Here is a 27,386-nt window from a genome sequence, read left to right on the forward strand (position 1 = left end):
CCTTCCTGAAGTCCACAGTCAGTTCTTTGGTCTTGCAGGCAAGGCTGTTGTTGTGATACCAATTGACCAGTAGATCTATCTCACCCCCTGTACACCTCTTTGTTGCCATCTGGGATTCTGGCAACAATAGTGGTGTCATCAGCAGATTTATAGATGATGTTTCACTACACAGTCAGGAATGCAGATCGAGAAAAGCAGGAGGCTAGACACACATCCTAGAGGTACACCTGTGTTAATTATCAGCGAGAAGGAGATTATTTCTCATTGAAAGTGACTGTACAGGTTGACAGGGTGGTAGAGAAGGCTTACAGCATGCTTGCCTTTATTAGTCAAGCAACTGAGTTCAAGCATCGGTACAATCTGTGGCAATTTTATCAGACTCTGGTCAGGCCATATTTGGAGTACTGATCAGCAAATTTTAGGAAGGATGTGGAGCTTTGTAGAGGGTGCAGAAGAGTTCATGGAGCCTAATTTCCAATTTCAAATATGTTTGAATTGTTACTGCCATCTTACATTGGCCGCATAAAATTAATCTAGAATGCTTAAAACACGAAGATCACTTGACATGCACAACATTTAAACTCAGTAGCTGCTTTATTAGGTACCTTCATACCAAATAAATAGCCACTGAGTGTATGTTCGTAGTCTTCTGCTTCTGTAGCCCATCCACTTCAAGATTCGATGTGTTCAGAGATGCTCTTCTGCACACTACTGTTGCAACATGTGGTTATTTGAGTTACTGCTGCCTTCTTATCATCTTGAACTAATCTGGCAATTCTCCTCTGACCTCCCTCATTAAAAGGGCGTTTTTGCCTGCAGAACTGCCACTCACTGGATGTTTTTTTATTTTTCACACAATTCTCTACAAACTCTAGAGATTGTTGTGTGTGAAAATCCCAGGAGATCAGTAGTTTCTGAGATACTCAAACCATCCAGTCTGGCACCAGCAATCATTCCACAGTCAAAGTCACTTAGATCACGTTTCTTCCCCATTCTGATATTTGGTCTGAACAACAAATGAACCTCTTGACCATGTCTGAATGCTTTAATACATTGAGCTGCTGCCACATGATTGGCTGATTAGATATTTGCATTAACAAACAGGTGTACAGGGGTACTTAATAAAGTGGCCACTGAGTGTTAATGTTCATAAACTCAAGAAATTCTACAGATGCTGGAATTCCAGAGAAGAAGTACACCCAAATGCTGGAGGAACAGCAGGTCATTTGCCATCTATAGAAAGGAATAAAGAGTCAGTGTCTCATGCCAGATCCCTTAATCAGGACTGATATCTTATATTGTTGCTACTGATATACTTATGTATGACTGTTTCAAGATAGAGTAGAGGTAATATGAAGCTTTATAGATATGAAGCACTCTTGAAAGCATAAAGGAGGACAACACTTCTCAAATGGGAAGTCTTGCTGGCAATTTACAGCAGAGATTGATTTGCGATTGATTTTCCTGTTGTACAATATGGCTTTCAGAATGAGCCTCTTCTCCCACCACCGAATCTGCAGGTGTCCTGATCAATGCAACCAGCCATTAAACACAACAGAGAAAATTGTCTAGTAACTGAAGGTAAATTCTATTGTGATGAAGATTGTTAATGACTGTCAATCAAACTATCTTGTCTTGAAAATAGTAAGTGAAAATGTAGAGTTTAATTCCTCAGGATGCTGAATTGTTTGAAGAGCTTAAAACATGGCATAGATGTTTTCTGCACTGGAAAAGGCACGTGACAGGGATGCAGTTCTCCTCCCTCGTCCTGACTGCAATTTATATACCACCAGTGGCCAACGATAATCAAGCACTTGAAGTACTACATGATGCTGTCACCAAACAAGAAACAGCCCATTCTGACACTTTTCAAATCATAGTCAGGTACTTGAACCAGGATTGTTTGAAGAACATCTTGCCCAATTACCATCAGCATATGACCTGTAACGCCAGAGGTCCCAACACACTTGACCACTGTTGTACTACTGATTGCCTACCAATCTACACTCAGACTGCACTTCTGTAAATCTGATCACTTGGCTGCCCTTCTCCTACCTGCACACAGACAGAGGCTGAAGAACAAAGCTCCAGAGATTAGGACAACAAAGAGGGGGTTGCAGGAGGCAGAGGGCCAGCTACAGGATTGCTTCAAGTTGGTGGACTGGGCTGTGTTTAAGGACTCATCTGTGGATCTGAATGAATACACCATGGTTGTCATGGGCTTTATTAAAACAGTTGTAGATGAGAGGGTCTCCACAAAATCCTTCAGAATCTTCCCTAACTAGAAGTTCAGGATGGACCATGAGAACTGCAATCCTGCTGAGGGCCAGATCAGGGGCGTTCACATCTGGTGACCAAGAAAGTAACAAGAGGTCCAAATATGATTTCCAGAGAACCATCTCATGGGTGAAGCGATATTTCCAGACTAAACTTGAATTAATGAAGGATGTTCATGAACACCACAGCCCCCAGTGATCCTGCAATTTTGGTCTCTGAGTCTGATGTGTGAGCCGCCTTCAGGAGGGTGAACTCCCGAAAAGCATCCGGTTCAGACGTGGTTGGAGTGTTTACAGAGATCTTTAACCATTCACTTCGGCATTCTGAGGTACCTACCTGCTTCTAGCAGACTTCACTTATACCAGTGCCTAAGAAGAATGTAGAAAACCTGCATCAATGACTGTTGTCCAGTAGCACTTACATTCACATTGATGAAGAGTTTTGAGGGGGTGGTGATGAAGCATATCAACTCCTGCCGGAGAAGCGACTTGGATTTGCTCCAATTTGCCTACCAGAGCAACAAGTTCACATTGGCTCTTTACTCAAACCTGGAACATCTGGAAAACAGGATGCTCATTATAAACTACAGCCCAGCATTCCCTCAAAGTTAATCAATAAGCTTCAAGACCTGTGTCTCAATACCTCCTGTGCAATTGGACCTTGATTTCCTCACTTGCACACCCTAGTCAGTTCAGATTAGCAACGTCCCCTCCATGATCTACCACAGCACAGGTGCACTACAGGGCTGTGTACTTAGCCCTCTGCTCTAATTATTTTACACTTATGTTTCTGAGGCTAAGCACAGCCACAATGCTGTATTCAAGTTTGCTGATGACACTACTGCTGTTGGCCGAATCAAGGGTGGTGATAAATCAGTATATTGGAAGGAGATTGAAAATCTGGCTGAGTGGTACCATAACTACAACTTGTTTTTCAATGTCAGCAAGACGAATGAACTGATTATTGACTTCAGGAGAGAAAACCAGAGGTCCATGCACTGGTCCTCATCAGAGGATCAGAGATTCCTTGGTGTTATTATTTCAGAGGACCTGTCCTGGGTGTAGCATTTAAGGGCAATTATGAAGAAAACATGGCATCACCCCTACTTCCCTAGGAGTTTGTGAAGATTTGGCCTGATGTCTAAAGCTTTGACAATCTTCTATAGGCAGTTCTTTGATTTGCTGCATCACCTCCTGGTGTAGAAACATCAATGATTTTGAATGGAAACTCCTACAAAAAGTAGCAGATCCAGCCCAGTCCATCACGAGTAAAGCCCTTCCCACCATTGAGCACATCCACATGAAACGTTGTTGCAAGAAAGCAGCATCCATCATCAGGGACCTCCACCACTCAGGATGTGCTCTCTTCCTGCATCTGCCTTCAGGAAGAATGCACAGGAGCCTCAGGACTCACACCACCAGATTCAGGAGCAGTTATTACCCCTCCGCAATCAAGCTTTTGAAGCAAAGGGGATAACTTGATTTGCCCTAAGGGCTCACTTTCAAGGACTCTTCATCTCATGTTCTTGAAATTTAATGCTTATTTATCTATCTATCTATCTATCTATCTATCTAGATATTTATTTATTTATTATTTCATTCTTTTTGTATTTGCACAGTTTGTCGTCTTTTGCTCACTGGTTGAACATGCAAGTTGGTGTGATTGTAACAAGTTAAAGGATAAGACATCTGTGGCAATGAATTCCACAAAATTCACCACTGTCTGGATAAAGAAATTCCTCATCTCTTTTCTAAAGGGAGATCCTTCTATTCTGAGATTGAGGCCTCTGGTCCTAGACTCCCCCACTATTGAAAGCATTCACTCCACGTCCACTCTATCTAGACCAGGGGTCAGCAACCTTTACCACTGAAAGAGCCACTTGGACCCGTTTCCCACAGAAAAGAAAACACTGGGAGCCGCAAAACCCGTTTGACATTTAAAATGAAATAACACTGCATACAACGTTTTGTTTTGCCTTTATGCTATGTATAAACAAACTATAATGTGTTGCATTTATGAAATTGATGAGCTCCTGCAGAGAAAACGAAATTACATTTCTGCATGCAACAAAAACATTTTGAACTCCGAAAATAAGATGTTGGTTTGAAGGTTACTTTTAAGTAAAATACTCAACGTCTATTTGAGTCCTTCTTGTGTTTATGAAAAACGCTAAACTTAAATTTGCCGCCAGCAGCAAACCAAAAATAACGTCAGCCAGCTGTCAACCTGAAAAATAAAAGGACTATTTCACTGAACAATGAAAACATATGAATATACGTAAAATAATAGGCAATTAAAATATTTATCATACTTGGTCAGGTTGACTCACACCTGACAATGCAGTCGTATTCGGTAGGGATGGATCGATGCTTAGGGGAGTGACCGGGAAGGATAATGTGTTTTTTTCCTCTCTGAACTCACAGAAGCGTTTCCCAAACGATGTTTGCATTGCGATGATTGCAGAATGTAAATACTCCGAATTTATCATGTCGTGACCTTGTTTGAACTCTCTCAAATTGGGGAAGTGAGACAATGTGCCTTTCTGTAAATCTCTGGCAAGCACTGTCAACTTGCGCTCGAATGCCAAAACATCCTCCAACATGTGTAGGGCTGTAAGTCCTTACCCCTGAAGAGCTGTTTTCAGTGTGTTCAGGTGCGCTGTCATGTCTACCATGAAGTGTAGCTTTTCCAGCCACTCTGGCTGTTCCAGCTCAGGAAAGGTGAGCCCTTTGCTGCCCAGGAAAGTTTTCACTTCTTCCAGACACGCGACAAAGCATTTCAGCACCTCCCCTCTGGACAGCCAGCGATAAAAACACGTTGTAGCGGTGTGCTACACGCAGTCAGTAAACTGCAGTCGAATAACTTTATTCGAACTAAACAGCCTTGCTTTTAAGCCTCCCTCAACCCAGCCCCCATGGACGCAGATGCTGCAAAAGACGCGTACTCACAAACCCCCGTAGGTTATCTCCCTTAGCCGGAATGCTGGCTAATTGTGAGCCGTTTCGGATGTGCCAGGAAATGTGTCGCCACACTTAGATTGTACAAGATCACCATAATCTTCAAATTTAGAATTACATTTCAAAAGCTAACAAACTAACATAAAATACATTTTAATTAAATACTGACCAATTATTTCCCAAAGCCACAGGGAGCCGCAGCACAGAGGTGAAAGAGCCACAAATGGCTCGGGAGCCGCGGGTTGCCGACCCCCGATCTAGACCTTTCAATATTCAAATATCTCCAGCTGTTGTTCCTATTTTGAAATTTCTTGTTCCACTGTGTTCTGATGAGACATGGTATACATCTATTGCTGAGACATTCACAAGGCTGAGCAGTGGTTCCTCCATCTTGTCAACACCTCTGCCTCAGAAAAGCTTAACATTTACAATTGTAAGGGAGATGGCAGACAATAGGTGAACCAGGTGAGGTGAGACAAGGTTCAAAGTTCAAAGTAAATTTATTATCAAAGTGAATATACGTCACCATATGCAACCTGAGGCTCATTTTCTTGCAGGTATACTCAGTAAACCCATAATAGAATAATAACCATAATATAGTAGAATCAATGAAAGATCATGTTACGCCCCTGAAAAACGGGGAGAAATAATCACGACAAAGACATGAGGTGGTTTCTTTGATGATAATGATACCACTTGTTCCAGACATTTCCTAAGCTTTCACAGGACCAACTCCAGAAGCCTTCCTACATATTCGTATGCAGCTTTGTAGCGAAGTATGGGACATTCTATTGTCTGTGCTCCCCTTTTTGTAAATCCTTGGGTCTAGCACCTACTTCAAATCTGTTCAGATAGGCTAACCAATGCAATTGCCTTTGTCTGAAGAGGGCTGTTTGGGAAATTTACCCTTTGAAAAACCTCTATAATGCTAATTCAGTTTCTCGATTTGATACTTAACATGCAGTGTAAACAGTACAGATCAAAACTATTTAAATGTTGCTCCGGGAAGAAAATCTAATAGATGAACACTTAATGCAAATGTATTATCATCAATAATTATTTTGTGGTTTTCTTATTAAGCACTGCAGTTAAAGAACCCATTACAGTATAAATTGCATTTTCCAATGAACCTAAACCATTCTGAGAACCTCTGAACAGGTAACCATGTTGATATGAACCACTGGATTTATTCACTCTTTATTCTACATACAGTGACTGATCTCTGATTGGGTAGTGAGGCTAGAAGAGGCCTCTGCTGCTGCATCATGCTGGAGGCAGCCTTAAAGTTAGTACTGCGGATTTGTTGGATAAACTGTGAAGTCACTTTTTCACACACAGAGTAATGTCAGTCAGATTCTGCAGATATTGAAAATCCTGAGTAAACAGTCAATGTTTCTAGCTGAGACCCTTCATCAGGACTCAGATTAAATATTCGATATTGGTCACCACAGATGTCTGAGGCAAGAAATCACACAGATTCACCATGGCTAAAGAAACCTGCTCATCTCTGTTCTAAATGGATGTCCCTCTGTTCTGAGGTTGTGCCCTCTCATTCTAGACTCCCACACTATAGAAAACATTAACTCTACGTCCACTCTATCTAGGCCTTTCAATATTTGATAGGTTTCAATGAGCCTCCATCACCATATTCTTCAAAACTCCAACAACCACTTGCACAAAACCATCAAACACTCTGAATGTATTAAGCATTTCATTCCCAGAATCTTTCCTGTGAACCTCTTCTGGACCCTATCCAATGCCAACACATCCTTTCTTTGAGAAGGGATCCAAAACTGCTCACAATACTCTGTGCAGTCTGATCAATGCCTTATAAATCCTCAGCATTAAATTTTTGCCTTTTTATTCTAGACCTCTCAAAATAAATGTTAATGTTGCATTTACTTTCCTTACCACCGACTCAACCTGCAAGTTAACCTTTAGGGAATCCTGCACAAAGACTTCAGCCCCTTTTCACCTCTGATTTCTGAACTTGCTCCCCATTTAGAAAAAATCCAGGAAAAGCCAATGCCATAAGAAGGAAGTGAAAGGAAATGAAGGAGTCCTAAAATGAAAGAGACTGATTCAGCTAACAGCATGGGAATTCAAAAGACAGTCTCTCAGTGTGTTGGTCATGCTACAACTTACTTCTTATTCAAAAAGGAGTGTCTGTATGCCCGACATCAATGTGACTGGAAAACCAAGACGAATGAGTTCTATTATAATCCATAGATCTTTCAGTGCTTTAAGTTGCAATTTAAACCATTGAAAGATCTATGGATTATCCTTCTGGGGATTTCAAAGGACTCTTACATTTCATTTCTCCGGTTCTGAAAGGGAGAGTTCAATTTAGCTTCATTATTCAGAAACATTCTTTTCCTCTTTCAACATCTTCCTCCCCCCAACTTCTCGTCTCTCATGACGGCATTGACTCCTTTTTCTGGTATTTGTTTCTGTACGTTGAGGGTATCTTCATAAGCCATTAGCATCCCTTGCTAGGCTATTTACTCCCCATCCTGAGCAATTGCCCGTTGGCATGAAATAACAGATTATTGTACACTGTATACAATTATAAAGAAAGTATATTTGTGAACATTAAGTTAACCACAGAGTTAGTGAAGAAAAAGAGAAAAACAAAAAGGGTTCAATATAATTAAACAGTCAAATGTGCACAAGTTGGAGCTTGAATCTTCCAAAATCCATATTCACTGATCCTCGGTCGACCTCTGCGCCTTGAGCTCCATAGAATTGCGCATTCCCACCAGAATGAATCTTACGGCTGGTTCTCTCCAGTGTCTTCTCTCCTCATTTCCTTGACCTACACCAGGGTCAGTCACAAAACCCTTTTCCCCAGCCTTCTCGAGTACCTTCTCCAAGTTCCACTCTCCTGATTGGATAACACGCATTCCTAAGCATCCCTTATCTTTAATAAGTCCTGCTGAAGGGTCTCAGCCTGAAGCTTCGACTGTACACTTTTCCATAGATGCTGCCTGGTTTGCTGAGTTTCTCCAGCATTTTGTGTGTGTTGCCTGTCTTTAATGGTAACCCAAACACTGCCTGCAAATGCAGGGCTTCTACAGAAAGTCCATTACATGAAATAACCTACAGTAGTAAAACCTTTACCCATGCGTTACACTCTTCACCCCACAAAAAATAGTCAGTCTTCATGACTTTGAAATTTATCATCTGCTCTTTAATAGACAATTTTCAAAGGAATTTTGTGACAGGACCTCCAATCCATCTGTAAATGGTAGTGACATATCTCACCAGGGGAACAGATGCAACACTCTGTTCCCCTGGTGTGACATAGGCCAGCCTAACTGGGTGTTTGAGACTTCCTTATCCCATTATATACTTCTTCAATTTTAGACACTTCTTGGGATCTTTCCTGTCTGTGTGGAGATGCCTCCCCCGTCCATTACTTGTTCCTTCTGATAATTCAAGTTCTCCTGTCACTTGACTGTCCTCGGCTTCATTCCCTGTTACTTTGGGGCCCAGTTTCCCTTCACTGTCCAGCCACAAACCTGCCTGTCGGCTGCTAGTCCCCCCTCATTACACCTGCATCAGCATGGGGAGGTAAGGGAACCTCTTCATCAATTATTGGGGAGTTTGCATAGGGTAGCATATACCACACCCCATTCATTCAGACTTTGATTCCATACAACATTCAGTAGTTAAGCCCATTCCAGGCCTCTCCACTGCTTGTCCTTCTTTTCTCCCACATCGCTATAGAGTCTTCTTACTAGGTGTAGGGTCCATGTCAATCTCTGGGTCAGCACGTGCCTCTGGTCCCAGAGGTAGTAGATGGTTCCAAAGGAGAATCGTGACAGGTCCATTCCCATCCTTTGGTTTCACCTGGAGACCTGGTACATTTGGCATCTGACTCTCCAGTACAAAGGGCTTAGTCACCTAGCGGTCAGCTAAGTTATGCTTCCCTGGTAGCCCCAAATTCCTTATGAGAACTCTGTCTCCAGGCATCAGCTGGGAGAACCTAACCTTTTGATCGTATCTCCTCTTATTTCCTTGATTGTGCTTGGTAGCAGATACCTCGGCTAGTTCATAAACCTTTTGCAATTCCTTCTTCATGTCAGACATATACTTACGATAGGTCTTCTGTGGCAAGTTTTCCCTGCCAGTTCTGAAATAGAGGTCTACAGGCAATCTTGCTTTGTGTTCAAACATCAAATAGTATGGTCATTATCCAGTAGCTTCATTCTGAGTCCATTTGTAACAGTGGACTAGATGCCCAAAATGTTGACTCCATTTGTTCTTTTTGCAGATATCCAGGGTTCTGAGCATGTCTGGTATTGTCTGGTTGAACCTCTCAGGCTGGAGATCACCCTGAGGGTGATAAGCGTAGTCCTCGATTTCTCAACTCCAAGCATGTTCAGTAACTCATGTATGAACCTACTCTCAAAATCCCTTCCCTAATCACTGTGTATCTGGCTGGGAAGGCTATGATGAAATACTTTTCCCATAACACTTTGGCCCTCTGATCCTTTGTAGAGAAGGCTTGTGCAGATCTGGTGTTGTGATCAGTGATTATCAGGACATTTGCTGTGTTGCTGGCGAGGAAATCCATACATACCAGATCAAGTGGCCCCACACTCTGCAAATGGGATAACAGAGTGGCCCTTGTAGGCAGCATCTACCTCCGAATACAACGACTGCGCGACCACAGTACTCTTCAACTTCCGGCTTCATTCGTGGCCGGTAGCACCGATCTCTGACCAACCCATAGGTCTTGTTGAACTCCAAATGACCTGAATCATCGTGGTGACTTCAACACAATCCTCCGATACTTCTCAGGCAGAACCGACTGGGAACACTGAGGTCTGTCTGGATTAAATGTGACCTGGTATAGGACCTGGTTCCTCAACTCTAGTTTGTTCCATTCTCTCAGCAGGCTGTTTCATCTTTTCAGCTTGGGCCATATCCCCTTTCACAACAGCTGACCAAATGGTACCTATACAGCGGTCATCTGGCTGAGTGGCGGCCACTTCCCCTGGATTCAGCTTAGGCAACTACTTTGTATTCAGGGTAGTCAGTTTCAGCAAGCTTGTGCAATGGCACAACCAGAAGCTCCCAAATGATCCACAGTTCTGTCTTTGACTTAGCCTTGCCTCTGACTTCCCTGTGGTAGAAAACTGGTACATTGCTTTAGGTGCAGGTGCAGGAACTCTAAGTCCATTTCATGTGCACCTTGGAACAATGCATCCGCATCAATGTTCCAGCTCCCTGGCCAGTACTTCAGACTGAAATCATAGACAGACAATGCCCGTGACATCCATTTTCACCAAGGCCAGGATACAAGTTAATGGATTGTTGTCCATCCTCATTTCGGACTTGGCACCATATAGATAGTGACTCAACTTATCCACCACAGCCCATTTCAATGCCAGAAAGTCCAATTTGTACGTGGGGTAGTTTCACTCAGAGGGCGACAGACTCCGGCTGACAAAAGTACCCTGATCCTGATATAGAACGCCCCCAAGTCCTCTTGGCTGTAATACATATGACAATTGAGGGTTTACAAAGGCCAGCACAGGTGCTTTTGTTCCTTCAGCAACTGAAAGCCCTCTTCACATTTTGCATCCCATCTTGCTCCAAGGGGCTCCGAAACCCTCAGATAATCTTTACTATCCTCTCCCATCATCCCTCCCCCATTATTCCCCAAGGGAGGGTAACCGCACAGATGCTGATTCAAAGGGTGACTCTCTTTAGAGTAGTCCTTCATGAATCTCCGATAGTACCCACAGAATCCAAGGAATGAGCACAGGACACTCACACTCTTGGGCCTTGACCATGCGGTCACCGCCTCTATCTTTGACGGATCTATGGCTACTCCATCCCATGAGACTATGTGCCCAAAATAGTTGACAGATGTCTTGCAGAACTGGCACTTGTCCAGAGACAGTTTTAACCCTTCTCTTTCAGGCGGCCTAGCACCTTCAGTAGCCTCATCTCATGCTCTTCCTGTGTGGACCCAAAAACTACGAGATCATCCAGGTACACCAGCACTTCAAGCATGTTCATATCTCTAATGGTTATACCCATGATGTATTAGAAAGTAGCCAGGTAATCTCTTTGAATCGCACCAACGCTTAATCCCAGTGGTGTCCATAACCATGTATCTTAATCACTTTCCTGTACAATTGTTTAACACAGGCTTGAACACAAACCCAATTAATCGATACTTAGGCCAATCACACTGCATCCAATGAACTCAATCCCGGATGAGCCCCTACAATGAATACTGGTTGGTGGAATGCTGACTGATTTACTCTCCTGTGACAATCACCTGCTGGCATGAAATAACAGATCAGACACTGCATACAATTATAAAGAAAGTATATTTATGAACATTAACTTAACCAAAGATTTAGTAAAGAAAGGAAAGAAACAATAAAAAGGGCACATTATAATTAAACAGTCAAATGTGCACACACTGGAGTACAAATCTTCCAAGAGTCATATTCATCAATCCTTGGTCGACCTCTGTCCCCGGACTCCATCGAATCATACGTTCCCACCAGAACAAATCCTACGGCCAGTTCTCTCCAACATCTTTCTCCTCATCTCCCGCTGAGAAAACCCTTGAACTACACTGGTGCTGTCACAAAACCCGCTCCCCCGGCCTCCTCTAGAACCTTCTCTCATTTCCACTCTTCTGATTGGATAACACATGTTCCTAAGCATCCCTTACCTTTAATAGTAACCCAGACACTGCCAAACTCTACAGGAAGCCCATTACATGAAATACCCCACAACATTAGCAGTAAAACCTTTACCAGGGTGACAAATGAGAAAGAGAAATAATGACAGCCATATAATATGTTGGAGTATTATCAATGAGAGAATCGCTTAATACAATTTGTGTGTTTTTCTCTCTTTAATTTTTTTAGTACATCTCTACTTTTATGAAATGACTATGATATCAGAAAAGGCTGCAGGAGCACATGTTCACCACTCACCTCTTGAGCCTGTCACTGCATTCAGATATGTATCAGATTGGACTTGGACTTGCAGTTCATTTTGTGCTTTCTTTAATTTTCTAATCCTTTTACTTTATCCACTCTCTAGTAACTATATCAGCTCTGCTTTTGCATGGAAACCCTGAAATGGCCACCTACCTCATTGACTTTATCCTTTTCCACAACAGGACATGAGCTCTTTGGGTTGTAACATTTTTAAACTATGTTGAGCCAAAATCAAATTACCTTTTCATGTATGCAGCAAGAAGATTGTTGTATTTCCAAATAAATGTGTGACAAGGGAAAATATTCAAACTTCTGATCTATAGTGTAGGCTTTAAAATTATGGTTCAACTGCTCTGTAGGTTAAGACAAGAGATGGGAGCAGAAGAAGAGCCAGAAACTCTGCAGATGCTGGAAATCCGAGCAACACACACAAAATGCTGGAGGAACTCAACAGGCCAGGCAGCATCTATGGAACAAAAGTACAGTCAAGGCTTTGGGCCGAGACTCTTCATCAAGACTGGAAAAAAGATGAGGAGTAAGATTAAGAAGGTGAGGGGAGGGGAGGAAGAAACACATCAAGATGACAGGTGAAAGTGTGAGGGGTGGAGTGAAGAGTTGGGAACTTGATTGGTGGAAGAGATGTAGGGCTGGAGAAGGGGGAATCTGGTAGGAGAGGACAGAAGGCCATGGAAGAAAGAAAAGTGGGGAGGAGCTCCAGAAGGAGGTGATGGGCAGGCAAGGAGATTAGGTGAGAGAGGGAAATGGGAATGGGGAATGGTGAAGGAGTGATGGTGGTGGGGGGAGGATTACCAGAAGTTCGAGAAATCAATGTTCATGCCATTAGGTTGGAGGCTACCCAGACCCATAAGATGTTGCTCCTCCAATCTGAGTGTGGCCTCATCACAACAGTAGAGAAGGCCGTGGACTGACATGGCAGAATGGGAATAGGAAGTGGAATTAAAATGGGTAGACACTGGGGGAACCTACTTTTTCTGGCAGACAGAGCAAAGGTGCTTGGTGAAGAAATCTCCCAATCTGCTTCGGTCTCACTGATATACAGGAGACCACACCGGGAGCACTAGGTACAGTAGGTGACTCACAGCTGAAGTGTTGCCTCACCTGGAAGGACTGTTTGGTGCACTGAATGGTAGTGAGGGAGGAGGTGTAGGGACAGGTGTAGCACTTATTCCACTTGCAAGGATAAGTGCCAGGAGGGAATTCAGTGGGGAGGGATGAATGGACAAGGGATTCGCGTAGGGAGCTATCCTGTGGAAAGCAGAAAAAGGTGGTGAATCCCATTGGAGATGGTGTAAGTTGCGGAAAATTATGTGCTGGATGCAGAGGCTAGTGGTGTGGTAGGTGAGGACAAGCGGAACACCATCCCTGGTAGGGTGGCAGGAGGATGAGGTGAGTGCAGATGCGTGTAAAATGGAAGAGATGCGGTTGAGGGTAGTGTTGATAGTGGAGGAAGGGAAGCCCCTTTCTTTGAAAAAGGTGGACATCTTCGTTCTGGAATGAAAAACCTTATCCTGAGAGCAGATGTGGCAGAGATGGAGGAATTGAGAGAAGGGAATGGTGGTTTTACAAGTAACAGTGTGGGAAGATGTATAGTCCAGGCAGCTGTGACAGTCAGTGACTTTATGATAGACATCGGTAGATAAGCTGTCTCCAGAGATAGAGACAGAGAGATCGAAAAGAGGAGGGATGTGTCAGAAGTGGGCCAGGTAACTTTGAGGGCAGGGTGGAAGTTGGAGGCAAAATTGATGAAGTTGACAAGCTCTGTATGGGTGCAGGAAACAGCACCAAAGCAGTCGTTGATGAGGCACAGGAAAAGTTCGGGAGTGATACCAGAGTAGGTTTGAAACACAGACTGTTCCACATAGGCTTGGAACATAAACTGTTCCACGTAGCTGACAAACAGGCAAGCATAGCTGGGACCTACGTGAGTGCCTATGGCTACACCTTTTGTTTGAAGGAATTGGAAAGGGCCGAAGGAGAAATTATGGAGAGTGCGGACGAGTTCCGCCAGAGGAGAGTAGTGGTGGAGGGAAACTAGCTGGGTTTGATGTCCAGAAAGAAACGGAGATCTTTGAGGCATCCCGGGAGTTGGGGGGTGGGGGGGATATGTGTGTAAAGGGACTGGACATCCATAGTGAAAATAAGATGATCAGGACCAGGGAACTTGAAATCATTGAAAAGATCAAGAGCACGTGAAGTGTCATGGATGTAGTTAGGATGGGACTGAACCAGGGGGGATAAACCTGAGTCGGGGAATGCAGATATAAACTGAATGGGGCAGGACAAGCAGATATAATGTGTCCACCTAGACAGGCAGGATCTTAGGTCGGAGATAGAAATGGGAGGTGTGGAGTGAGGGAACAATGACATTGGTGGCATTGGATGGAAGATCCCCAGATTCAATAAGGTCGGTGATGGTGTGGGAGATGGTGACAGCCTGGTGCTCCTTAGTGGGGTCCTGTTTGAGGGGTAAGTAAGAGGAGGTGTTTGACAGTTGTCGCTGGCCTTCAGCAAGGTAGAGGTCAGTCCGCCAGACTACTACAGCACCCTTCTTATCTGCCGATTTGATGGTGAGGTTAGGATTGGTGTGGAGGGAGTGGAGAGCTGAGGGTCTGGAAGGAGTGAGGTTGGAATTGGAGAGAGGAGTGGTGAAGTCAAGGTGGTTGATGTCCCGTTGGCAATTAGCAATGAAAAGATCCAGAGCAGGCAGAAGAGCAGAGCAGAGTGTCCAGGAAGAGGAGGAGGGTTGAAGACAGGAGAAGGGGTCACTGGTGCAGGGTGGAGAGTCCTTGCCAAAGAAATAGGCTCAGTGACTGAGGCTGCAGAAGAAGAATTCATCGTCATGGCAGGTGAGGAACTCACTGAGGTGTGGGTGCAGGGGGACAAAGGCGAGGCCATCACTGAGGACAGAACGTTCTGCCTCAGAGAGGGTAATGGTGAAGTCCTGGCACAGATGAGGGCTGGGATTAAAGAGGGGGAATGGGGTTGTTTTCTTGAGCCCACTCTGCCATTCAACAAGATCGCGGCTGACCAACCTTACACGCCAGTTTCCTGCCCTGTTCCTAAACATTGATAACTCCAATATCCAGAGATCTCAGTTTAAGGAATCAACAACTGAGCTTCCACAGGTCATCAGAGTGGGAAAATTCAAAGGTTGATCACTGCTAGAGTGAAGAAATTCCTCCTCATTTTCAGTTCAAAACAGCCAAACTGTTACTTCAAAATTGTGTGATCTAAACACTGCCACAAGGGAAAACATCAGTCTTGCAAGTACCTTGTCAATCCCTATAAGTTAGGCATTTTAATGAGGTCACCAGGTTCAGCCACATCATGAGGGTCAGGAAAAGTTATTACCTTTCAACCATCAGACTCTTGAACTGACATGGATAACTTCATTCACCTCAACACTGACCTGATTCCACAACCCATGAACTTGCTTTCACCTCATATTCTCAGAATTACTTAATGAATTATTATTTATTATTATTATTTGATATTTGCACAGTTTGTCCTCTTTTGCACATTGGTTGTTTGTCAGTCTTTGTGTGTAGTGTGTCATTGATTCCATTGTATTTCTCTTTTCTACTGTTAATACCAGCAAGTAAATAAATCTCAGAGTAGTATATGATGAACTCTACATACTTCGAAAATAAATTTACTTAGAACTTTTTATTCTTCTGAACTGGGGAGAATGAAGCCTTAATTCACTCAATATTTTTTCATATAATGTACCCACCATCCAGTAAGTCAGTATAATCAATCTTTGTTGCACTCTCTTCAGAGTAATTTAATGGTTTTTAGATAAGGATAACCAGCATTGTGGGCAATAATGTTGATATGTAATCATGCTAAAACATCTCTGCTTTTTCATTAAACTCCTGAAGCTTCCCCTGAATGCTAGCTTTCAGCGATTTGTAGAGAGGAACACCCTGGTGCTTTTGTGCTTCAACACTCCCGTATCTCTCACCACTCAAAAACAACTCAGCATTTTGTTTTCTTGACCAAAGTCAATAATCCATTACTGTTTGTTACCTGCTAAATTGCTGCCCACTCATTCTGGTCATCCGTGGGAGTAGGTTAAGGAACAGTCATTCAGTGTTTGTCAGGACACTCACTGTGTAAAGTTGTGATTAAAATAAAACGATCCATGTATAAAATATACATGAGCTGACAACATGTTGCAGCAGAATATAAAATATTTAAGTTTGGAGAAAACCTAATGAGTCATTGCTGAATTATTGAAAGGATTTCTATTCGTGGATACAAGATTTGTAGACAGAAGTTAAAAGTGATAGAGTACTGATTAAACCTGGTGAAATAAAACATCAATAAATATTGAGCAACACACATAAAATGCTGGAAGACTCAACAAGTCAGGCAGCATCTATGGAGGAGACTAAAAAGTTAATGTTTTGTGCTGAAGTGCTCTGGTTGGGGTGTTGAATTAGACTGGGTGTTTTATTGAAGCAGTGTAGGCAAAGTCCAGGGGGGGAGGCTGATTTCTGTGATGTTCTGAGATGTGTCCACAACTCTGCAGTTTCTTGTGCCATGAGAAAACCACACATTAACTGAAGTTTATTAAAACTGAAGTTTGCTTTCATTGCTGCCAGAAAATCAAGCCTATTGTTATACTTATTTTCTGGACAAAACTTAATGCTAGGGAAACTAATTTCAATTTATAAGATCTTCTTGTCAACTGTCCCACATGGGGCTGTGTTGGAAAATCCCCAGAAAGAATTGAGGACCCAGCATAGGCAAATTGGTCAACGTTTTGGGCCAAAACCCTTTGTCAGGACTGAAGAGGGAGGGGGCAAGGGTCCTATAAAGAAGGTAGGGGGAGGGTGGGAAGGAGAAGGCTGGTAGGTTCCAGGTGAAAAACCTACTGCCACGATGAGGCCAAACTCAGGTTAGAGGAGCAACACCTCATATACCGTCTGTAGTCTCCAGCCCCTTGGTATGAACTTCCGGTAATTCTGTCCCTCTCCCTTCCCCCATCCCACTTTCACTCTGCCTCCTCTTCCAGTTGCCTATCATCTCTCTCCTCATGTGGGACTTTAGACACCACCTACACTCTCTCTTCTCTTCTCTTTCATCAGGCAGAAGATACAAAAGCCTGAAAGCTTGTACCAGCAGGTTCAAGAACAGCTTCTATCCCGCTGTTATAAGACTATTAAATGGTTTCCTAGTATGATAGATTGGGCTCTTGACCTCACAATCTACCTCATTGTGATCTTGCACCTTATTGTCTAACTGCACAGCATTTTCTCTGTAACTGTTACACTTTATTCTGCATTGTTATTGTCTAACCTTGCTTTACCTCAATTCACTGTGTAATGATCTAATCTGTATGAACAGTATGCAAGACAAGATTTTCACTGTATCTCGCTACAGGTGACAATAATAAACCAATTCCAAATCCAATTCTGAAATAAAATTGGACAGGAGCTAGGAAAATACAATATGGATTTACTGCCCAGCTTTTCCAAGACAATTAAGGGTCATTTATATAAGGCATAAAAACCTTTTCTTCCCTCTTAGCTCTTTAGAAACATGGCTGGTTGCTTTCTTCTATAAATCATCTCCTTTGTACTTGCCCCTCCCCTCCTTTACAAGCCACCTAATGCTGGTCAGAATTCAAAAGGTCTTGCCCAATTACCACCCACAATTCAGCCTACCAGTTTAATCCAGGTAAACCCATCGCTGAAAAATGAGGGCAAGTGTTGATTATGCATTGCGATTACAGTTCCCCTCTCATATAGACATGGGACCATGTAGAATGGATAGAGGCCCTTCAGCCCATCACCACGCGCCTACAAACGCTTGTATTTCATTAACAACGTCCAATGAGTGCATGTTCAACTAAAACATATGAATGGAAAGATCTCTAATTTAATGTCCGTAAATGACCATGCTTTGGCTGTCCATCCAAAAACCTTTGTTGTTTTTTCATTTTTAATACTACTAGGACATTTATATTATTTTAATTTGAATTTATATTATTATTGAATTTTCACGACTGGCTAGTAGTTCCAAGCAGCACTCACACACAGCTTATGAACAAGGGTTAGCTCACAGAGATGAAATTCTATAATGAAATTAAGGCAATCATATGATACAAAGTATGCAAAGCACATTTCAGCATTTTCAGAAATAAACAATAGAAACATGTTTTAAGTACAGCAACAATGAGTCCTCTAATATTCAGAGCTCCTTAGTATGATAGATGCTTGCAGGGTAAAAGCCCTTAACAAATCAAGCTTGTAATCAGCTATGAGCAACATGTACTTTGTGTCCTTTCCCAAAGCAGCGCTAATGCGGAAAATCAAATTTCACCGTCGGCAGACGTCAAAGAGTCTAAAATTCAAAGTGCAAAAACTCCCATAATTTGACTCCATGCACAAGACTTCCAGATTACATGTATTAATCTCTTCCCATATCAAAAGCATGACATTTTTTATTTACAGTTCAAGTCAGACCAGAGCAATACTCCCCGAACTGTGTGTGCCCTTGAAGTCTGGAGGCAGTTGGGCTGAGTGCAGGCTTTGCAAGGAATTGATATGGAATTAGCTAGAGAACACAACACAGAATTAGATCATTCAGTCCAGCCATTATTTATGTTTCATGTGATTCACTGCCTCCCGTTTTAAACAAGCAAAGCCAGCATCTCCTGGTGTTCCTTGCTTCCTCCTGTTTACTGAGCTCCACTAAATGCAACCGAGCTCTTTGTCTCAACTACCCCTTGTGACCAAAAGACCCCGGAGCAAAATTAAGCTAGTTAGCCCATTCCATCCTGGCAGATTTAATATTCCCTATCAACGCTGTTCTCCCCATAGACTTTGATACCCTTACTAGTCAAGAGCCTGTCAATCTCCACTTTAAATATACCCAATGACTTGGTTTCCACAGCTGTCCATGGCAAGGAATTTCACAGATTCACCACCTTCTGGCTGAAGAAATTCATCCTCATCTATGTTCTAAATTGTTTTATTAATGCACCACAGAAAACATTCTAACTGGATGCATAATGGCAGGTGTTCTGCCTGTGACTGCATGATGCACATCGCGGAAACCAGCCTCCCCTCTATGGAACCTGCCTATATTTGCTGCCTCAGCAGTAGGTAGTGTGATGACTCGAGGCAAGCATGATGTTCCCCCAACAGGTTATTCCCTTTATGGAGTGCAATGACTTTGTTTAACATGGGGAGGCTGATATATGGACAGACACCACACGGTGCTTGACAGATCGGGATCAAGGTCCAGTGTGATGGAGATCTCAGGAGCTCAGGAGCCTCTCAGCCATGACAAGGTGACGACCCTCAGGGCCTCAGTAAAGCAGCCAGCGTAATCAAAGATTAACCACCCTCCGCCCCAAACATTCTTCTCCCCTCTTCCTTCAGGCAAATGGCACAAAAACACATACCATGAGTGTTTGCTACAATTCAGTACCTGCAATATTTTCATTATTTTTGCCACCAAACTACTGAGGGGCATAAATCAAAACTTTTAGAGGGTTTACTTGATCACTGAACGCAGCACTGAATAAAATAAGAATTGGCAGATTTCCAAGAAGAGGTTATGAGATTGTAACAAACTGCACTTTTGGTTACAGTGCAGCTTGGTGGCTGATTTTAAACCTCTTGACTTGTCATCTTGAGTAGAAATAATGATCCACAGATATAGAAGGATTGTAATAAATTATTGCTGGTCTGAAATTATTGTTCAAAATTTGAAAGATCTCCAGGTTGGTAGGTCCGTCAGTACTCCAGGTGTCACATTGGACCTTGAGGAAGGAGATGACCACACCACTGCCAGGATCCAGGAGGCAGCTTAGTTTCCTGGAAAACTGGTGACAAATCTCGGCATAGTTGAAGACCACTAAAGAATGTGGTCTGTAAGTTCCTGTGGGTAATTTGCCACAAGCAATTTGAGTTTTTGTGGCAAGCTTTCTAGCCTGGATTCTCATTCAGTACCTCACCTCAAGCCTGACATTCTCAAGCATTCAGAAATTTGAAAGCCATGCTGAAAGCTTCCAAAAATATAATTGGTACTACTGGTTCTCAATTAAGCAAAACTCCTATTATTGCATTAGTGCTTTTTGGCATACACAACAGATGAATAATTCATCTGATATAGGATACCATGCCCTTGTGTAGTCTGGCCTGGCACTTGGTAATGCATTTGTATCCACAGCCTGTCTACTATCAGTGCTCTCTTAAAGGCAAGATTTAAGGCCTGAGAATATTGGCCCACAATCCTCATAAACAAATTTGGCATGGGCTGTCTGTGCCTTTCTCAACCCTTACGGCAACTCCCCCCTTTCATAAACAAGAATATTGGACCTCACGTTGGACCAGCAGAGTTTTGGAAGTTGTCTCAAGAGACTTTGAGGAAGGTGTCATCGGTGAGGATGGTGCTGTACATAGGACTATATGACATAGAAGCAGAATTAGACCATTCAGCCATCGAGTCTACTCCACCATTCCACCATGGCTGATTTATTTTCCCCCTCAATGCCATCCTCCTGCCTTCTCCCCATAACTTTTGACACCCTTACTAATCAAAACTCTATCAACATCCACTTTAAAGATACCCAGTGACTTGGCCTCCACAGCCATCTATGGCAATGCATTACACAGATTCACCACACTCTAGCAAAATAAATTTCTCCTCATCTCTGTTCTAAGGGGATGATTTGTATTCTGAAGTGGAGCACTCTGGTCCAAGGCTCTCCAACTATAGGAAACATCCTCTACATGTCCACTGTATCTAGGACTTCCAATATTTTTAATGAGATACCTCTTCATTCTTCTAAACTCCAGCAAGTACAAGCCCAGGCCTAGAACCCTCAAATGGTCCTCATACATTAACCCTTTCATTCTGTGATCATTCTCTTGAGCCTCCTTTGGACTCTCTTCAATGCCAGCAGAACCTTTATTTGATAAAGGGCCCAAAACTGCTCACAATACTACAAGTGTGCTGTGATTAAAGCCTTAAAAAGCCTTAGCATTCCATTCTTGCTTTTATATTCTCATCCTCTTGAAATGAGCTGAAGGGCTTGTTTGAGTTCTGTAGTGCTCTATGAACCCATGATATTAAGAGACGATACCAGCGTGGATAGACGATTGGCTGACTGACAGAATGCGAAGGATGGGAATAAAGGAGACATGTGTTGTTTCACAGAGGATGGTGTTGGCGCTGCAGCTTTTCACATTATATGTTAACAACCTGGATGACAGAAATAATAGCTTTGAGGCCAAGTTTGTGGACAAAAGAAAAGATAGGTGGAGGGGCAGGTAGTGTTGATGAAGTAGGAAGTCTGCAGATTGACATGGACAGACTAGGAGAATGGACAAAGAAGTGGCAGATAGAATACAGTGTAGGGAAGTGTATGGTTATGCACTCTGGTAGAATGAATAAAAGCCAGAATAAAAGCTTAGACTATTTTCTAAATGGGGAGTAAATTCAGAAATCAGAAGTGTAAAGAAATTCGGAAACATGCATGATTCCCTAAAGGTTAATGTGCAGTTTGGGTCAGCGGCAAAAAAGGGAGATGTACCCATCTACTCTGTGCTGAACTGTCATTCTGCCTTGTCACCTTGACCTGCTACTGGACCATAGCCGCCCATAACTCTCCTATGTACCACTTCATGTGCTTATCCAAATGTTTCAATCAAACCCACATGCATCACTTCTACTAGCAGCTTGTTCGATACTCGCACTGTCTTCTAAGTGAAGAAGTTCCTCCTTAAATCTTTTACTTTTCACCCTCAACCTAAGTTCTAGCCTTCAATATTTTGTACACTTCCACCAAATCTCTCCTCATTCTTCTACAGCCCAGAGAATAAAGTCCGAACTATAAACCAGAACTGGGCCATTTACCCATCGTGTCTGCTCTGTCATTCCATCATGGTTGATTTATTATCCCTCTCAAACTATTCTCCTGCTGTCTGCCCATAACCTTTGATGCCCTGGGGCAATTCAATTCCTTTTGACAAGGTGCAGAATAGATGGAGAAGGATACATGCTGAATTAGAACCTCATTTTCAGGACAGAAAATGGAATGATTAATCTGATTTCTCTCCTAATAATTGCTTCCCATTAGATACAGGAGCTTGAAAGACTGACACTCATCATTTTAGGCACAGCTTTTCCCCATCCACCAATCATTCCTGAGCAGTTCACGAACACACACAAAATGCTGGAGTAAATCAACAGGTCAGCCCGCCTCTATGGAAGGGAATAAACATTTGATGTTTCATTCCGAGACCCTCCATCCACCGTTTATTCCCCTCCATAGATGCTGCCCGACCTGCTGAGCTCCTCCAGCATTTTGTGTATCTGCAGCATCCCTTGGATCCATGACTATTACCTTATTATTCCTCTCTTGCACTGTTTATTTATATTTTATTGTAACTCAGAGTAATTTTTATGTTTTGAATGATTTTGCTCCTGCAAAACAACAAATTTCATGCTATATATGTCTCTTTCTCATTTTTTCACTGAAAAAAAATAACTTAAGAAAACAGTTGAAACCTGAAAAGTGCAGCAATGCAAGTGGCTTGGTCTCTTTTTTTAAAGCACTGGGGGCAATGTCGGTAAACTTCACGTGAAATTGGAGATGAGAATGATTAGAGCATTTATAAGAAGATTGCTACATAAATATCTGATAAATAGAAATAAAGTCATAGTGATTATCTGGAAAGTACACGTATAGATAACAAAGATACTCAGGTTGACACAATGATCCTATATTTATCAGTCTACTATTATCAGGTTGCAGGGTGTCTTTGCAAACTTAGATTAATATGGCAAAATTGTGCACAATATTTCTGGAGTTAGGGAAAATTCCCTTGCTACTTCGTTGTGCATTTACACTTCCACTGGGAGAGTAGATGAATGGGATGATAGCTTTGTGAGATTAAGGTGCTCATGATTTGTTGAAAAGTGGAGATTATTGGACCAGGCAGCTTTTGTCATTCACCGCTATTCTCAAGGCTCGAAGCAAAGAAAGAATTTTGAGCTATGTATTGCAAAATAGCTCCAGTGACTTTGGAGGAGTGATTGCTATTTCTTTTTCCCCAGATACTGTCTGACCCACTGAGGATTCATTGCAAATCACCAGCATTTTGCCTTGTATCCCATAGCCCTGATCTCCTGCTGTATCCCCATAGACAAGTATGTTTAGAATAGCACACAAAAAATGCCAGAGGAACTCAGTAGGTCAGGCAGCACTGACTCTTTATTCCTTTCGGAAGCTGAGTTCCTCCCACATTTTGTGTATGTCACTCTAGATTTCCAGCATCTGCAGAATCTGTTGCGTTTATGACAAGAATATATTTGCCTTTCAGATTATTTATGCAATTCCATTACCGAGTTACTACGGTATCTAATTCCAACACCCACTTTGGCAGTGCCTTCTAAATGAAACAAACTGAATCATAATTCAAGTTTAACTGTCATTCAACCATGCATGAATACTCGTGGATACAGCCGACCAAGACAGAGTTACAACGGGGTCAAGGTGCTAAAATACATTACTGACAGTCACACACAAGAACATGTTTATGGAATAAAAGAGCCCTGATACACCCTCCCACCCCTGTGACACTGCATTTTAGTGCCTGGTCCACACACATACGAGTCAACAAACCTATCTAGAATATCAGTACAATTTCAGGCAACACCCCAGCTTTGAGGCCCAGTCCTCATACATACAAGCACGTAGAGAATATTAGTAAAAATACAACAATGCAGAATACGAATATATATAGCCCAGACATCACCCCCCCACAGATATCATCCATCGATTGACCCTGGTGCCCACTAGGTGATACCATGGCTTAGAGGCCCAGTCCTTGCATATACAGGCACTTATAGTAAAACCACAACCAAACAAACATATGAGGGCTGATTGATAAGTTCATGGCCTAAGGTAGAAGGAGTCAATTTTAGAAAACCTAGCACATTTATTTTTCAACATAGTCCCCTCCTATATTTACACACTTAGTCCAGAGGTCGTGGAGCATACGGATCCCTTCTTTGTAGAAGTTGGTGTCTAGGACCTCAAGAAGTGGTCCACAGCAGGGGTGTTTGATAAGTTCGTGGTCTAAGGTAGAAGGAGATGAGTTATTAACTTCAAACTTTCTGCATAATCAGTTGAACTGCACGTGCGTGTAATGAGAGCTGTATAACTTATCTACTTCTACCGTAGGCCACAAACTTATCAATCACCCCTTGTATATTTATATTTTCCAGACCCCTCAGTCCAATCGAAATCTTCGGTCGAACCTCACTGTGCTGAGTGGACCGGTAGAACGTGACGTCTCAGATGCCTCTCCCCCAGCAGCTGCAAAGCCAGCGACCCCACAGCTTGAGCCCCCCCCCCCCCACCCCCCGAGTGCATTGCGTGCTGCAGTTGACCACAACAGAGCTCGATGACTGCCAGGAAGGGAATCACCGACTCCATTCCCGGCGCCGTGCCACGTTGCCCCCAGTGAAGCTCAACGGCTTCGATTCCTCACCCCAGCGGCTGAAAACAGGTGACACTGTGTCTCCAGGCCTTGTCCTCCCCACGACCGAGGGCGAGGAGCTCGCTATCCACCCCTACTCTCATCCAAAACTTGCGGCGTACCAGATCAACAATGTCCAAAGGGGCTTGTGGTCACAAGAAAAGTGACCATAATGGCTAGTCGATACTTGACTTTCAGCCTCCGTTGACTCGGGCAGCAGCATGTTGTCCAGCTACTTTATTATTTCTGCCAGTGAGCAACTCACTGTTCACGTAGACTTGCAGTATTTTAAGTTCTTAACGTATAGCAGGATCTTGTGATCATTTGTTTAATTAGAACGGTAGCACCTTTTGTTGTTCCTGTAGAAGATTCTGTGACCAGTTGCACTGCCATCTCACCAGAAGCAAGGTGCATTAAAAATATGCCCCAACTCTCCCCTCTCTCATCTGTGTGGATATCAGTTTACCTGCCAGAGAAAGGAGTTTCTCTTCATTTACTCTGCCAAGACTGCTGATAGATTACTCCTTATGCTTCTCTGTACAAGGGAGAACAATCCCACCTAATCGATTGTTTCCGTAGACTGAAGCTTCACATCTCTGGCTGAGACTGGTAAATCCCCTCTGCCTCTCTCTGAAGGGTATAGACTTGATTTGGATCAAGTTTCACTGTTTGAAAATGTCAGCAGTCAAACAAGAATAAAACAATCACATTGAGTATGAAATGCAGCAGGATGGAAACAATTGATCTCAGGCAGACTTTAGGGAAATCCTAAACGTGAATGTCAACTAAGATTAACATTCAGACTTGGGTTGTCAGAAGTTTTTTCTCCTTGATCTTCAGCTGCAGGGCAACCTACTACCTGGAGAATTTTCCACATTACCATTTGTGACATGCCTTCTTCTCATTACTACTATCAAAGAGGAGATACAGAAGCCTGAAGACTCGCACTCAACAATTCAGATGCAGCTTCTTCCCCGCTGCCATCAGTTTTGTGATCAGTCCATGAACACTACCTCACTATTTGCACTATTTAATACTTTGTAAATTACAGTAACCCATGAACTTCACCTTGGTATTCCACTTCATTTAATTATTATATATTTTATTGTAACATATACCAAACTTCTATGTCTTGCACTGTACTGCTACTGCAAAGCAACATATTTCACATCATACAGGACAGTGATAATTAACCTGATTCTGATTTTGATTCTAGAAGTTTTAGCATGCTTTTGTTTCATTATAGTTGGGCAGGGATAAGACTGATTTACTCATTTCTCCAATACCGTCAGTTTTCAGACCTCAGTTGACAGTTTTCAGCTGTGCTAGCTGAGGTGCTGACTGCCCAGCAGAACTCTATCGTAGAAGAAGGAAGACCGACAGGAATGTGATGGTACATAAATTAGCTCCGCCAAAATTGAATCTGAGAGCTAGAGAAAAGAAACTGTAGGATAAAATAGAGAAGAGGCCATTCTTATTATAAATTTAATTATTTATTTAATACTAATCAATATTTATATAATCTAATACGATAAATATTAATTGATAAGTTTAAGGTGATTGGAGGAAATTATAGGGTGATGTCAGAGGTAAGTTCTTTACACAGACAAAATGCTGAAGGAACTCAGCAAGTCAGGGAGCATCTATGGAGGGGAATAAACGGTTGACGTTTTGGGCCAAGATCCTCCAGCATGATATTACCAGCATCTGCCGAATCACTTGTGGTTACTCTTTACACAGAGTATTATGAGTGGGAGAGGCAGATAAATTAGGGGCATTTAAGAAACTTCTCTTTAGATAGGATGAAGGAAAAATAGAGGGTTATGTAGGAAGGAATAGTAGGATTGATCTTAGAATAGATTAAAAGGTTGGCATATGTCCTGCCATGTTCCACGTTATAAATGAATAACAATAATAATTAAAATATATTTTTAAAAATCAAGAATAAGAATTGGCATTTAGTGCATTGAGGAGTTTCCTTTGTAGTTAATGGGGAGGAATCAGTAAATGTGACAAGACTGATGAGCTGAATACAGTATCTGTCTCTCTTTCTGGAATACTGCCCAATACTGGGAGATTAATGAAGAAAAAGAAGAACTCATACTGCACTATTACAGATTTAATTTAAATCCAACTTTTGTTGGTTTAATGCTCCATGATCAGAGTGATCTATCTCATTTGAGAGGAGCAGTGATTCAAATCTATCTTGAACTAGCAGCTGGAGTGGAAATAAGGCCAGAGAAATGGAGCATACATGCACACACATTGCTCACGGGCTCTCCCTATTTTTAGACTCTCAACCACACATCTTTATTCCATTTATTCTCTCAAACATCAACATTTGCAGATGCATACCTGGGACAACACCATTGGTAGCGATGGCACTCATTGAGATGGCTGTCAGCATGGTCTGCAAAAGAAGATAGTACATCTCGTCAATAAATCGTCACATCAGGGCTGGTCCTGAAGTACACATGTATCAAAAAGAACTCCTTCACTCTTTAGGCAACATAAGGGATTCAGAAGATGCTGGAAATCATGAGCAACACACACAAAATGCTGTATCTCTGCCAATAAATTAACACTTGTTATTTCAGGCTGAGACCCTTCATGAGGACTCTTTATTTCTCTTGAGGCCAGGAAAGCTT

At 42.5% G+C, this 27,386-nt stretch overlaps 1 protein-coding gene across 1 annotated transcript in view; it reads right to left on the reverse strand.

The window, feature by feature from the left end:
* LOC132400110 (solute carrier family 12 member 5-like) overlaps nucleotides 1-27,386 on the reverse strand; it is a 338,827-nt gene that overhangs the window by 174,169 nt on the left and 137,272 nt on the right. Inside the window, exon 6 of the mRNA XM_059981187.1 lies at nucleotides 27,094-27,148. Coding sequence (XP_059837170.1) covers nucleotides 27,094-27,148 — 55 coding nt within the window. The remainder of the gene's footprint in view (nucleotides 1-27,093; nucleotides 27,149-27,386) is intronic.

The sequence above is a fragment of the Hypanus sabinus genome, chromosome 9 (genome assembly GCF_030144855.1).
Source record: "Hypanus sabinus isolate sHypSab1 chromosome 9, sHypSab1.hap1, whole genome shotgun sequence".
Lineage (NCBI taxonomy): Eukaryota > Metazoa > Chordata > Chondrichthyes > Myliobatiformes > Dasyatidae > Hypanus > Hypanus sabinus.